Source organism: Callospermophilus lateralis, chromosome 2 (genome assembly GCF_048772815.1).
Source record: "Callospermophilus lateralis isolate mCalLat2 chromosome 2, mCalLat2.hap1, whole genome shotgun sequence".
NCBI classification, from domain to species: Eukaryota; Metazoa; Chordata; class Mammalia; order Rodentia; family Sciuridae; genus Callospermophilus; species Callospermophilus lateralis.
The window spans coordinates 196,694,586-196,708,440 of NC_135306.1; the positions used below are offsets into that span (position 1 = coordinate 196,694,586).

The 13,855-nt window shown below is 36.8% G+C and overlaps 1 protein-coding gene across 1 annotated transcript; it reads left to right on the forward strand.

Moving 5' to 3' along the window:
- The first annotated feature begins 5,898 nt into the window (after positions 1–5,898).
- LOC143391797 (olfactory receptor 9G19-like) lies at positions 5,899–6,816 on the forward strand. Its single transcript, XM_076844551.1, has one exon. It carries the CDS (start codon positions 5,899–5,901, stop codon positions 6,814–6,816), a length of 918 nt encoding a protein of 305 aa, XP_076700666.1.
- The last annotated feature ends 7,039 nt before the right edge of the window (positions 6,817–13,855 follow it).

Genomic DNA, 13,855 nt, shown 5'->3' on the forward strand with positions numbered 1-13,855 from the left:
CTCCCAATATGGATTAGCATCCACTTATCAGAGAAAATATTCAGACTTTTTTGGGGGGGGACTGGCTTACTTAACATAATATTCTCCAACTCCATCCATTTACCTGCAAATGCCATGATTTTATACTTTTAATGCCGAGTAATATTTCATTGTGCATATATACCACAGTTTCTTTGTCCATTTATCTATTGAAGGACACCTAGGTTGGTTCCACAATTTAGCTATTGTAAATTGTGCTGCTATAAACATTGATGTGGCTGCATCAATGTAGTATGCTGTTTTTAAGTCCTTTGGGTACAGACCGAGGAGTGGGATAGCTGGATTAAATGGTGGTTTCATTCCAAGTTTTCTAAAGAATCTCCATACTACTTTCCAGAGTGGTTGCACCAATTTGCAGTCCTACCATCAAGGTAAGAGTGTGCCTTTTTCCCCAACACTTATTATTGCTTGTATTCTTAATAACTGCCATTCTGACTGGAGTGAGATAAAACCTTAGAGTAGTTTATTTGCATTTCTCTAATTGTAAGAGATGTTGAACTTTTTTCATATATTTGTTCAGTTCCTTAGCCCACTTATTTTTTTATATAATTTTCATGTATCATAAAATATTATTTTTCTTTTCATTTTTTTATTACTATTGGTTGTTCAAAACATTACAAAGCTCTTGACACATCATATTTCATACATTTGATTCAAGTGGGTCATGAACTCCCATTTTTACCCCGTATACAGATTGCAGAATCACATCAGTTACACATCCACGTTTTTACATATTGCCATACTAGAGACTGTTGTATTCTGCTACGTTTCCTATCCTCTACTATCACCCCTCCCTTCCCCTCCCATCTTCTCTCTCTACCCCATCTACTGTAATTCATTTCTCTCCCTTTTTTTCCCTTTCCCCTCACATCCTCTTATATGTAATTTTGTATAACAATGAGGGTCTTAGCCCATTTATTGATTGATTGAGTAATTTGTTTTTTAGTGTAAAGTTTTTTGAGTTCTTTATATATCCTGGAGATTAGTGTTCTATCTGATGTGCTTGGGGTAAAAATTTGCTCCCATTCTGTAGGCTCTCTATTGACCTCACTGATTGGGGCTTATCTATTTGCACTATCTTCATCTTGCTCCAGACAGCTTGTGCCTCAAGGCTGTGGAGCCCATATTTATTTCTTTCACCCAAGGGCAGCAGGCATCTGAACTCAAAGCTATTGCACCAATAAATCCCACACCAGGCATGGAATCTGCCTCATTAACAGTGGCTACCTACAAATGGGCATGTCTGAAAGAGACCAAAAAGGATAAGCCATGGAGTTCAAAGCAATGATTCATTTGCCACTGCCAACAATTTAAAATCAAATTCCTGGTAATTTTACAGTCAATATTATCATGATCATAATCAATGCTACAATCAAATGATCTTTAAGTGCTTTGCCCTCCACCCTGACTTCATGCCATAACGTCACTAGTGGTCATGTGAAGGCTCATGATGTCACCACATGCCTGGCTGACCAGTGTCTAATTTCTCTGGCAACACAAATATTCATATTCTTAAAATATGTGAACAAACTAATCACAGAAATCTGAGGATCTGTTCCTAAGACTACTCCTATTACCATTTACTGCATCCCTTAGAGTTTTGTCCAAAAATAGATGCCCCACCCAAACCAGGTAATTTAAGGAGAATTTTTAACAGAGACTACACAAAGATGTGACAGGAGTATGGGATAACCACAAGTACAAATCCCAGGACATTTACCATCGATTCTTACTACAGTTTTCAGAACACACACACACACACACACACACACACACACACAGATTCCATAAATGTTTCTACACTCACGTCCCTCCACTAAAGGAAAATGTTTAAATGTTCTTACTTTAGTTTTTCCTCAGAGGGCAGGAGAACACAGAGTATGTTTAAAAACAATGTCGGATGACAGTTTACCATGGCATTCAGGTAACCATTGGGTGAGATCAGCCAGAAAAGAAGTAGTTTCTTAAAGCACAATTTTAACCTGAGACCTAGAGTTCATGTTTAAGGCTCCAAAGAAACATCAGGAAAACATGTGTACTATTATGTTTGTCTTCATTGTTGTTCTAGATTGGAGCATTTTTTACAGAGAAGATTCTCAGAGTTGAGGTCCAAAATATCACTGACACAAAAACATCCTTATTATTTTTAAATGAATTCACATAGGAGAGTGAGAGCCAAGTTCAGGGTGAGGAGCACTGATCTTTTAGTCTTGGTTCTGCCCAGTGGTTGTTCTGTGATCCCAGGCATCAGTTTCCTTCTCCAGGAGGCCTAGGTTTCCTTGTCTTTCTGGTGCAGGAGCTGAAAGGAATATGATAGGCTGCACTCATCACACAGGCGTACAGCGCAGGTCAGCAATTGGAGAAGCAGCTCCCCTAGCCCAGCAATCCTTGTGTCACAGACCCTGGAGTTCCAAGTGTTTGAATATTGGTCCATGTTAAGCCAGTATCTCTAGGAATGTTCTGACTGTGACATTAGAAAGCCTCATTGATCTCCTCTCCCATCATTCCTATTGTTCAAATGAATATGTTTTGTTCTTCAGACAGATCTGACAGACTCAGGACATGTCCCACACTCCCTGCTATTTCTTTCTCCTGCCTTTGTAGAAACAGCTTACCTTCCTCTAGCAGAAATGTCCTACTACCCCATGGTAACTGTCTGCTTATTCTTCAAGCACAGCAGCAAACTTTCTCCTTCTATATTCACACTTCCCATCACACAAAATCCCTCCCTCTAGAGTGGAGAATCTTCTAGTAGGGGAAGTGGGGCAGAGCCTATATCCAGGCCAGCCTCCCACAATCAGGAATGAAAATTGTATCACAGTGCATTGCATTTATTTTTTTAAGGTTTAATCACATATTTTTATTAACATATTTACAGAAATTCAGAAAAATGTGGTTCAAAGGGGTTACACATTCACTTTTTTACATACTACCATACTAGTGTCTGTTGTATTCTGCATTTATTTGTTTAAAAATTTTAATTTCTTACATTAAACAGACTTTGGTCATCAGGCCTAGACCTTAGTTATGCCTCTTGATCTTAGTGCCTGGCAGAGAATCTAGAACACAGTAAATGCCAGACATATATGCAGGCTGTGGACAGATAAGGAGCACTGGGAGAAATGGTTTTCAATCATGGCTCTACCAGTGTCCACATTGTGTGAACTTGAATAGTGTGTATAGACCCTTCTTGTATCTCAGAAATCTCTTCTGTGAATTAGGACTGGTAATCACTTTTACTTCACAAAGCTATTACTGTTGAAATGAGATGACTCTTTTAAAGCATTCAGTAGAATACCTGGCATGTACTATGTGCACAACAAATATTATTATGATCAATAATGGATAAATTTGACAAGTAACTTTAAGCAAATATGATATATTATTTAAAACAGTTCCATTGGCCACTGTTACATGAACTACTATGACAGAATTTTTTTTAATTTTTAATTTGTTCTTTTCAGTTACACATGATAGTAGAATGTATTTTAGCATCTTATACATACAGGTAGTATAACTTCCAATTCTTGTCATTATGGTAGAATTTTATACCTCAAAATTGAGTAATGGGTTTTGGAAGCAGAAATGGATATGTTTGTTGCAAAAATCTACCTTTGTGGACATTTAGGATAAGCCAACTTCACTTTTTAAGCAATTTATTTACAGATGGATAGATATTCCAAGGTCATCCTTCTCTGAACTTTCGTTCATGTAGCATAAAAAATATGAATTCTATGATCAAATAGCCTTAGTCTCAAACTCTATTTGCAAATACTTATAAATTGTCATGAACAGGCTAATTGTTTTGTATATATTTTTTAGATTATAATATTGTTTACAACACATATTAGAAGAGTTATTTGACATATTAGAAGTGTTATATTTATTGAAGCTTTTATTCATTTGAAATTTCCTTGGTAGAGATTTTATAAAAACAATGTTTTCAATATATGTAGTCATCATCATTTTAAAAATTATTTTCTTTTTTTTTTCCACCAAACAACTCTTCATTTCAATTCACTCTTCTGTTAATTGCTTTTTCAGAGATGTTCTAAACTATGAACCCCTGAGGTGCGTGAGACATCAAATACACTGGGGAGCCTGAGCAGGAATAAGTCACCTGGATCCGCAGTGTGGTCCTATGTTGGTCCTGACTGTGAGTGTCAGGTAAGTGTGCTGGTCTTGGGTAGGGACAGGAGAATGTTTCTGGACTCGTCATCAGTCTTGGCCCTATGACAAAGACAAATTTATCATCCAGCAGATGATTTGGGCAGAGCCTGGAAACTTTCATTGACCACATGTGTGAGGAACTTGCCTGTGAACATCTGAACTTCGCAACCTTATGCTCTTGGTTTTAGCTAAGTGTCAGACCCTACATGAGAGAGACAGTGGAGCCCACTCGTAAGTTCAGCTGATATCAGAATTTTTTAAAAAAAGTGGTTTATTCAAGAAGTATCAGGACTCCAGAGAAAGCATCAGCACTTCATAATTGTAAAATTATTAGCTACTTACTAAATCTCAATCTGATCATCTACAAAATGATTGCCATTTATATTTGGCTGCAATGTGGAAAGCATACAACCAAAATACCTGCCAGGAAGGCACTGAACATGTCTAGTCTGTTCTGGGCACCGGGGCAGGAGTGCAGTAGGCAGTGAAGGGGAGAACAGTGGGCACTGGGAGCAGAGAGGAGAGGAGGCCCAGAGCACGTGGACCTTAGATGGCTTTGTAGGAAATTTTTCTTTTCTTCTGAATAAATGGAGAAGTCACTGGAGTGTTCAGAATGCAAGAGTGACAATCTCACATTATGTTGGGAACCTCTGTACACCACACTGAGAGGCTCAAGTGGGGTTTAGTATAGAAGCCAGGAGATGGCTAGGAGGTTTCTGCAGTTATGCCAGTGGGGATGAAAGGGCTTTCTCTGGGATAGAAAGGTTGGATGGGGGAAGGTGGCCAGGTTCTGTACATATTTTGAAGTTAGAGAGCAGGGGATGTTGCCAGTCGATCCAATTGAAAGAGAGTAAATCATTTTCTATGAGCTGGTAAAGCATATTTCTACTGTGGCACTGAAAGGGAAGGAAGGTTAGGAAAAATCCTCAATAACATATTTTTTTCTGTGATGTCCAGTAGACATCCTGTAGCTGTGGGCATTTGAATCCAAGTGTTGGGAGAATGTAGAAAGAGACATACAGTGAAGAAATAAATATTCCGACTCATTAACATAGTAGGAACATTTAAAAAGGAGACCACCAGGGGTGGTCAATTCAAGAAGGACCATGAATTGATTCTGGAAGCATTCTGAAATTCAAAACCTAGCATAATAACACTGAGAAATGCAACAAGAGAACTGAAATGAATCCAGAGTGGTAAATGGTTGGGAAATCAAGCGAGAAAGCAATTTCCAGCAAGAAGAATATAGCAAATAGTGCACATAGATCAAATCAGAATATGACTCAATTATTAGATTAAGCTATGTGAGGTCACTGAGTCTCTAATGGAGGAAGAGTAGCAACAGACAAAGTGGAAAATTCTTACATTTTACTAAGGAACAAATCTATTTTTGAAAATTGATACTTATTAAATCAACATTAAGAAATAAATGGTAAGTGAGCATTTTTCTGGGAGCCAAGAGGAGGGAATAGGACAAACAAATATCATAGTCCCTGGAATTTTTGTTTAACTAGCTACAAAGTGAAAATGTTCTAAAGGATCATACAGATTATTGCTTTCTAGAGTTAAATTACCAGACATATACTATTACATATTTAGCACAGTTATTATTTCTTTGTGTGTGTGTCAGCAAAAATCATTAAAATGGAACTCTCTTTTTCACTCTTCTAAAGTGAAATATTCTAAGCCATGCAGAGGGGAAATCACACAGTGACAGAGTTCATCCTGCTGGGCTTCACACGAGACCCTGTGATGCGGCTGGTCCTCTTTGTGGTGTTCCTTATCATGTACGTTTTGACTGTGACAGGAAACACCTCCCTCATAGGGCTGATCTGTAATGACTCCAGGCTCCACACACCCATGTATTTTTTCATTGGAAATCTGTCTTTTCTGGATCTCTGGTTGTCCTGTGTCTACACTCCAAAGATCCTAGTGACCTGCATCTCTGATGATAAAAGCATCTCCTTTGCTGGCTGCCTGGCTCAGTTCTTCTTCTCAGCGGGGCTGGGCTATACTGAGTGTTACCTGCTGGCTGCCATGGCTTATGACCGCTATGTGGCCATCTCAAAGCCACTGCTTTATTCTCAGGCCATGCCAATGAAACTATGTGTAATTTTAGCAGCAGCCTCATACCTTGGTGGCTTTATTAACTCTTCTGTCATCACCAAGAAAACATTTTCCTTTGATTTCTGCAAAGACAACATCATTGATGACTTTTTCTGTGACTTGCTTCCCCTGGTGAAGCTGGCCTGTGGCAGGAAGGAGGGCTACCAGGCTCTAATGTACTTTCTCCTGAGTTCCAATGTCATCACCCCCATAGGGCTCATCCTGGCCTCCTACCTCTTCATCATTGCCACCATCTTGAGGATCCGCTCCACCCAGGGCCGCCTCAAGGCCTTCTCCACCTGCTCCTCCCACCTGGTCTCTGTCACCCTCTACTATGGCTCCATCCTCTACATCTACTCTCGCCCCAAAACTAGTTACTCCTTTGACACAGACAAAATCGTCTCTACCTTTTACACTGTGGTGTTTCCCATGTTGAACCCCTTGATCTATAGCCTGAGGAATAAGGATGTGAAAGAGGCTCTGAGAAAACTCTTCAAATGATCAAGACTTTTCCTTTTGAGGAGGGAGGAGATTTAGTTGTTGATGAGGTTATTTGTTTATCAAGCAGAGGTGCCCTTGTGCTCCCCTGTGATATAATATAATGCAAATTATAAGATTTCTACCTTTGGCACATGGTAGGTCAAGTATCTAACATGTGAAATGGTAATACAGGAGTTAAAATTACAATGAAATGTAAGAATTTGGGTTGATTTTTGTTACTCTACTTTAAAAACAAAGAAACTAAGCCAAAAAATTCTCCTCTGACTTGAACATGTAACACTTGATCCTGTTTTTCCTAAAAGACGATTTCCTTGTTACTTACAAACTGTTTTTTTTTTTCTTTTTCTTGTGACTATTTCATTATTGTTATAAATTATATTGGCTTAATTATGTAAGCATAATTATAATTAGCTCCTATTCAGTCCCTGGTTAGAATATTATCTATACTGTTATTTCCTGTTAAGAGGATCTAGCATATTGAATTAACTATTTAAATTCTCCTAGTAACTACAGACTTTGACCACTGTCCTTTCCTTTAAGAGGCTCTTTTAAGAGTTTGTAAATGTACCTTTTTTCACTGAGAAACTTTGGTACATGGATCCAGAGGCTCCATGTGGATATTATTAGTGGATATTATCCCCAGTAAGTGTGATCCTTTCCATCTATGTCTCTTTAAGAAATACTATCTTTAAGTAAACCAGTCGAGGTTCTATAGATGATTTCTGAGATCCATTTTAGAACACTCTCTGCCCCACTTTAAAATATATTGGTGAACTTATGAAGCCTACTGCATCCAAATAGTTTCCTTTTGATCATCAAAACAGTTATTATACTAAAAAAAAAGCAAAAAACATGAAGAATAGACATCTATGTGACCTCATTACTCAATAGATAAAATTTTCCAGAAAGAATTTAAAGTGTTAATGATCAAATAATAGGGTAAGCATGATATTGGTGCACTTAATTTTGATTATATTTATGAAACAAGATAATGAGTAATTATTTTTAAAATTTTAAAAAATCATGCTGGAGACTTAACCCAGAGCACTTTACCACTGATTCACATTCCCAGCCCTTTTCATTTATTTATTTGTTTGTTTGTTCGTTTGTTTGTTTTTTGAAACAAGGTCTTCCTAAGTTCCTTAGGGCCTCACTAAGTTGTGGAGACTGGCTTTGAATTTGTTATTCTCTGGCCTTATCTTCTGGAGTTGGTGGGATTATGGGTGTATGCAACTTGTGCTCACTTGTAAATTAAGTGTAAGTGTCTTCTTTATTTTGGATTGAAAATTTAAGAAAAATTTTAAGGAGCTGTGATCTAATCAAATAGACATGAAAAATACAAGAACTACATACAGAGAAAAAGACTGATATACACAGCTGGTCACCTGTGTTCAGATGAAATGTGAAGTCAGGGACATATGGGTCAATCCCTGGTAAAAGAAAGAAGAAAGAAAGAAAGAAAGAAAGAAAGAAAGAAAGGAAGGAAGGAAGGAAGGAAGGAAGGAAGGAAGGAAGGAAGGAAGGAAGGAAGGAAGGAAGGAAACATGAATTATGGACCTGCAATTACACTATAAGTGCCAGTTGTAATTCACAGTGACCAATAGAAACACTGATTTAACAGCGGAATTCCAGGATGCTTGATTTAGAAAACTAATACTATCTTACTCTCAGGATTCCTAAAATGTGTCTTTTATTTCCAACTAACGATAATAAAATTCCTATAACTTATCTTCCTTTTGAGGAACACCAACAGGCCCAGATGGCCCATGTCAGTGGCATAACATCACTTATTTTATGTAACTTGCGTGAATATGGAAAATTAATTACTCCAGCTGGAAACACTGGTTACTAAAAGTGTAATATACGTGACAAGTACCTTGTCAAGACTTCCCAGGTTCCTAAACAGGGACACTTAAATGCAGAGATGCCATTTCAACCTCTGTCCAGGTCTCTATTGTATCTCCTTAGGAAAAACAATCAAGTTAACTTCTCCAAAGAAGAATCATTACATTCACAGTTACTGTAACCTTGACTAAACTAGTGTATTTTTAATTTATTTTTCAATTTTAAGAGTTATCTTGACTCCAGATTTAGGCATATATATATATATATATATATATATATATATATATATATATATATATCTCCAAGACCCTATACAAAAGATGAAGTGCAGCTAATAATGATCTCGGGAACATATAAAAAATAACAATAAAAATGTAGACGGACTTGTGGCATTTATGGTATAGAAGATGCTTTAGAAATGATTAAGTGTATATTTAGTAGTAAGCAGTATCATGATAGAGAATCTTTTCATATGCAATTTTGGTTTGGGATTATTAAGAGTTTTCCAAAATAGTTTGAAGTTGCAGTATAAATGTTGAAGGGATTTACTTATTTTCAACTCACAGAAGATGCTTAAATTCTTAATTTTCACATAAGTTCCAAGATTTGTCTTTTGGCTGTATGGGTTTTAATAAACTAAAAATTCCTTTTAAAATTTATTTTGAATTTTTTGAGATATTATATTTGTACATCTTTATGAGTTATATTTTGATATTTCATGCATGAATACAACATCAATGAAATGGATCATTTTAAAAAGTAGAAATGTTTAAAATAAACCTTCTCTATGCAAGAAAAATTCTTGGACTTAAATGTTCTATTAAAAAATAAGAAACTCAGTGGTTGTATTTGCCTGAGTTCTTCACAAGAAACAAAACCAATGGGATATCTGTGTATGCATATGTATGAAGAGGTGAATCTGAGCTGGGCTTGGTGGTGTATGTTAGTAATCCCAGGGACTCAGGATTCTAAGGCAGGAAGATCACTAGTTCAAAGCCAGTCTCAGCAACTTATCAAGGGCCTAAGCAATTTAGCATAACCCTGTCTGTATGTAAAATATAAAACATGGCTGGGGAGCTGGGTTTGTGGCTCAGCGATAGAATGCTCACTTTGCACATGTTCGATCTTCAGCACCACATATAAATAGACAAAATAAAGGTATTATGTCCACCTACAACTAAAAAAAAAAAAATCTTTTTGAAAAAGGGGAGGATGCTGGGGATGTGATTCAATGGTAAAGCACCTCTGGGTTCAATCCCTAGTACAAAAAAAAAAAAAGAAAGAAAGAAAGAAAAGAAAAATGAAAGAAAGAAAGGAAAGAAGGAAGAAAACATGAATTATGGAGCTGCAATTCCATCTCCTCTATGTGCCCCAGCAGATACAGGAACACCTGGGAACTGAGGAGAATCCACAGTACATGAAAAGTCCAGAAAATTTCCCATTTTATGGGTGGATAGGAAAGGTTCTTTCTTCTCCTCTTTCTTAATTTTTTTTCTTTTTTCTTGGGGGTAAAGGGGCTTGAACTGATTGGATCTTTTTTACAATTGCCTTTCACTTTAATTTCATTAATTTTTCTAAAGTTGTTTAGGAGTCAGTGGAATAATTTCGTTTATGCTTAGTAGTGGCCAATCACTAGTATCCAATAAAATATACAAGGGACTACACTGAGACCCAACAGATTCTCCCACCCCACACCTCCTCTTTCCTTTCTGACAGTAATTATCATTAACTCTTTCTTCATTTCCTAGTAGGGTACTTGTATCTATTTGCAGTGATACTTTTGAATACATCTGTAGTATACACATATGGGCCTATGGAACGATATTGTACATTCTGTTCTGTGCTTTGCCTTCCTAATTAAAAAGTACTTTGGAGATAATTATATATCTGCATAATGATTAATTAGTTACCTAACTAAATTTTTTTATATAAAGTATTTCTTTACTGTGTGCTGTACTGAAGCCTCTGCCAGAGCAAAGATATATACACTGGAGAACTAGAACAGGCACTGACTCAGCCTTCTTAGGGCTGCGGTATAGGGCCAGACAGGGACACTTACACGCACAGATACTTGTAAATTTTACACCAAAATCAGCACCATAACTACAGTACGTATGGGCTTCTTGTCTACCCATGATGAATACATTGAACCCGCTGTATTGCTTTTACACAGAAGATTTTCCCTGTTGAGTTGAATTTGGAATGTACTCTATAGCTGTCAATTGAGGGGTACAAAATTATTTTTTAAATTTTACAAAATTATTAAAAATACTATTTTTAATAAAAATACACATTAAATTTAATATATATAAATACTGATGCATCAATTTTATGCATTTTTATTTATACTGCATAAATAATATATAATTTAATTCCTGCTGCCATTAAAAAATACACTGTTACTTAAAAAAAAAAGTGTAACAAAACAAAGAACACGGAAGAATAGAGGATAATTATAAAAACCTCCTTCAATTTTCCCTTCATAACCAACCCACATGAAATTCAGTTTTCATCTAGTGACATTACAAAGCCCTCTCCTCCTTGTTTGAATAGAATTAATCATTTTAGAGGAGTTTTATATTCACAGAAATATTGATTGGACAGGAGATAGTTGTTTTTTTGTTGTTTTTTTTTTTGTTTTTTGTTTTTTGTTTTTTTGAGTGGTGGTGGTTTTAGGGATTGAACTGAAGGCTTTGTGCATGGCAGACAAGCACTCCACCAGCTGGGCTATATCCTAAGACTAATAGCCTCTTTTGACAGATTTATTTTTCCTTTACATTTACCTGCAAAACAAATTTTACTATATTTTCATTGAAGTTATATTTTTCAAACACTACATTAATTTTCTGCATATATGGATCATATTATGTTAGTTTTTTATTTTGAACAGTTGCAATGCCTGTTTGATTGTTGAGGTTTTGGGTATACTGTAGGTATTCTGACAGAGGAAACAGATAGGGAACAGACAGTTTGCATGAGCAAACTCCCAGTGGGTAACTCCCGATTCCCACAATTGGAATGCCCAGCAATTCCCTGCTAAGATATTAAGATAACTATGTGGATGTGCTGCCTATTTTACATAGTGACATCTTTTGAAGGAGAGAGGCTCTGTGTTTGCATTAACCTGGACCTTATCTCAGTTAGCTAGCACTCAAGATTAAAAGGAATACTGGCTAAAGTGTAGTCATTGGTGGTGAGTAATATGTAACTATTTGGGTTATTAAAGATTACAGCAGAGAGGGGTAGGCACCCCTTTTGTCTGCCATCCTTCTGTCTGTCTGCACCTTCCCTGTGTGTCTGTGTTTGTCCTTTCTGCACTTCCTCGGCAAGACTTCCCGCACAGGTGTTCCTTTATAGGTAAATCCCATTGGACAGAATGAAAATCTTGACCTAACCATAAAAGTGTCTGCAAAATTTAGCTTTCCTTGTGCCCAGAAAGAGCAGATGGGCTTGGTGAGCACCTGCCCTGTCTCTACCATTCAGTGAAGGGTATGCTCTAGACTGTAGGTGTATCTGTTGGGTATTTTTATTCATTCGTTTGTTTGTTTATTTGTTTGTTGTTTTAGTAAAGTGATGCACAGCTTTTCTACAAATATTAGTTTCTGTTAATGCTATGATTCAGAGAGGGCCCTCCAATTTGAAATTCTACCTTATGGAAACCAATGATTCTTCATTTAGGATGTCTCCTCTTATTTTTTATACAAGGTCTACAAGGAATGTCAGCCTATTTTTGCTTCTTTACTCCTCTTGCCAATGTTCCATGCTGATTTTCCCAAGTTTCCCCTTCTGAGTAGGTTCAAAATAACAAAGTTGAAAAGAATTATTAATGTTTAATATTTGACTGTCAATATTTTTAAAAGCTAAGACTAGAAAGTCTAAGATCTAAGCCACCCCAAAGGAAATTTCACTGACTCTGTCCTTACTGTCCAAATTTCTCTGATAAAGGCTGTTTCAGAAAGTGTCAGCATCATTCTAGAAGTTTTTCATTTCTAGCATTGAAATGGAAAGCCTGTAGAGAGCAGCAATTCTGAAACAAAGACCCCAATAAGAATTTAACAGGCCCTGTTCAACTGACAGGTACAAACATTTCCTAGGCACATTTTCAGGAGAAATCTTAGGATCCCGAAACCCACCTGCTCTACTTAGTGACCAGTGCATCCAAATCAAGAACTCCTGCTCTAAAGCACAGTGAAACCATTAAGAGGATTTTGTGATATAACATCTGAAACAGACAATGGCATGGCAAGGTCTGTCATGAACACTCTTCAAGTATTCTTGATTTTACTTGAAAAGCTCACCATCTCTCCAAGAAATTGCCTGGCTCTGTAGTCATGGAAACCTGGACCTTAGGCAGCTCAAGGATGAGAACTATTTCCTTCTCTTCTGAATCCCTAGTTATTAGAACATAGCTGTATTATACACAGTTGTGCTTCAATAAATATTTGGCCCGTTGGCTAAATGGCACATCAATCATTTCTATTTAATTCCATTTCTGATTTTGTGCAAATTTGACATGTTAAAATTGAAAGTAGTAAAGAGGTCATAAGACATTGCACTAATTCAGTCACTCCTTAGTGAACTCTGAGAAAGTCCTCTTGACACTAACACAGCCTGCAGCTAAGGAGACAGATGCTGGTAAGGGTCACAATGAGGGCTCCCATGTGCAAATATCTAGGAATGTGACCTCTGTGCACAGAAACAGGGCTCATGTCACACTACAAGATAAACCGCCATCAGCAATTCAGAATCCCAGAGAGGACAGAAGTCCTGTCACTTCTGCTATGTCTCCAGATTTCTGCTCTCCAAGAAGATACTATCTTGTAAGTAGAAGTCATATAAAAGAGTTTTGACATTTGTAAATACAGAAATTATTTTTTATCTGTTGAAACAACATCAAAAAATGTCCATTAAGGTGAATAAAGCAAAATGAAATATAAACCAATAGATTTTCTAATATATTATAATAAATGCATCATTTGAAAGGATATACAAAAAAAAATTGTGACATTATATATACAATTAAACCTTGTACCAATTCTCAGAAATCTTTTAAAAATTAACTGAATGAAAGGGAAGGAACATCACTGTGGGCTCAGTGATGGCTGGGGAGGTCATTAAGAGGACTATTAATTCAAAGGTGGTGGGTTGGGAAGGAGAATGCTGAAGATAGAGGGCTGTATCAAGGGGTTAGCAG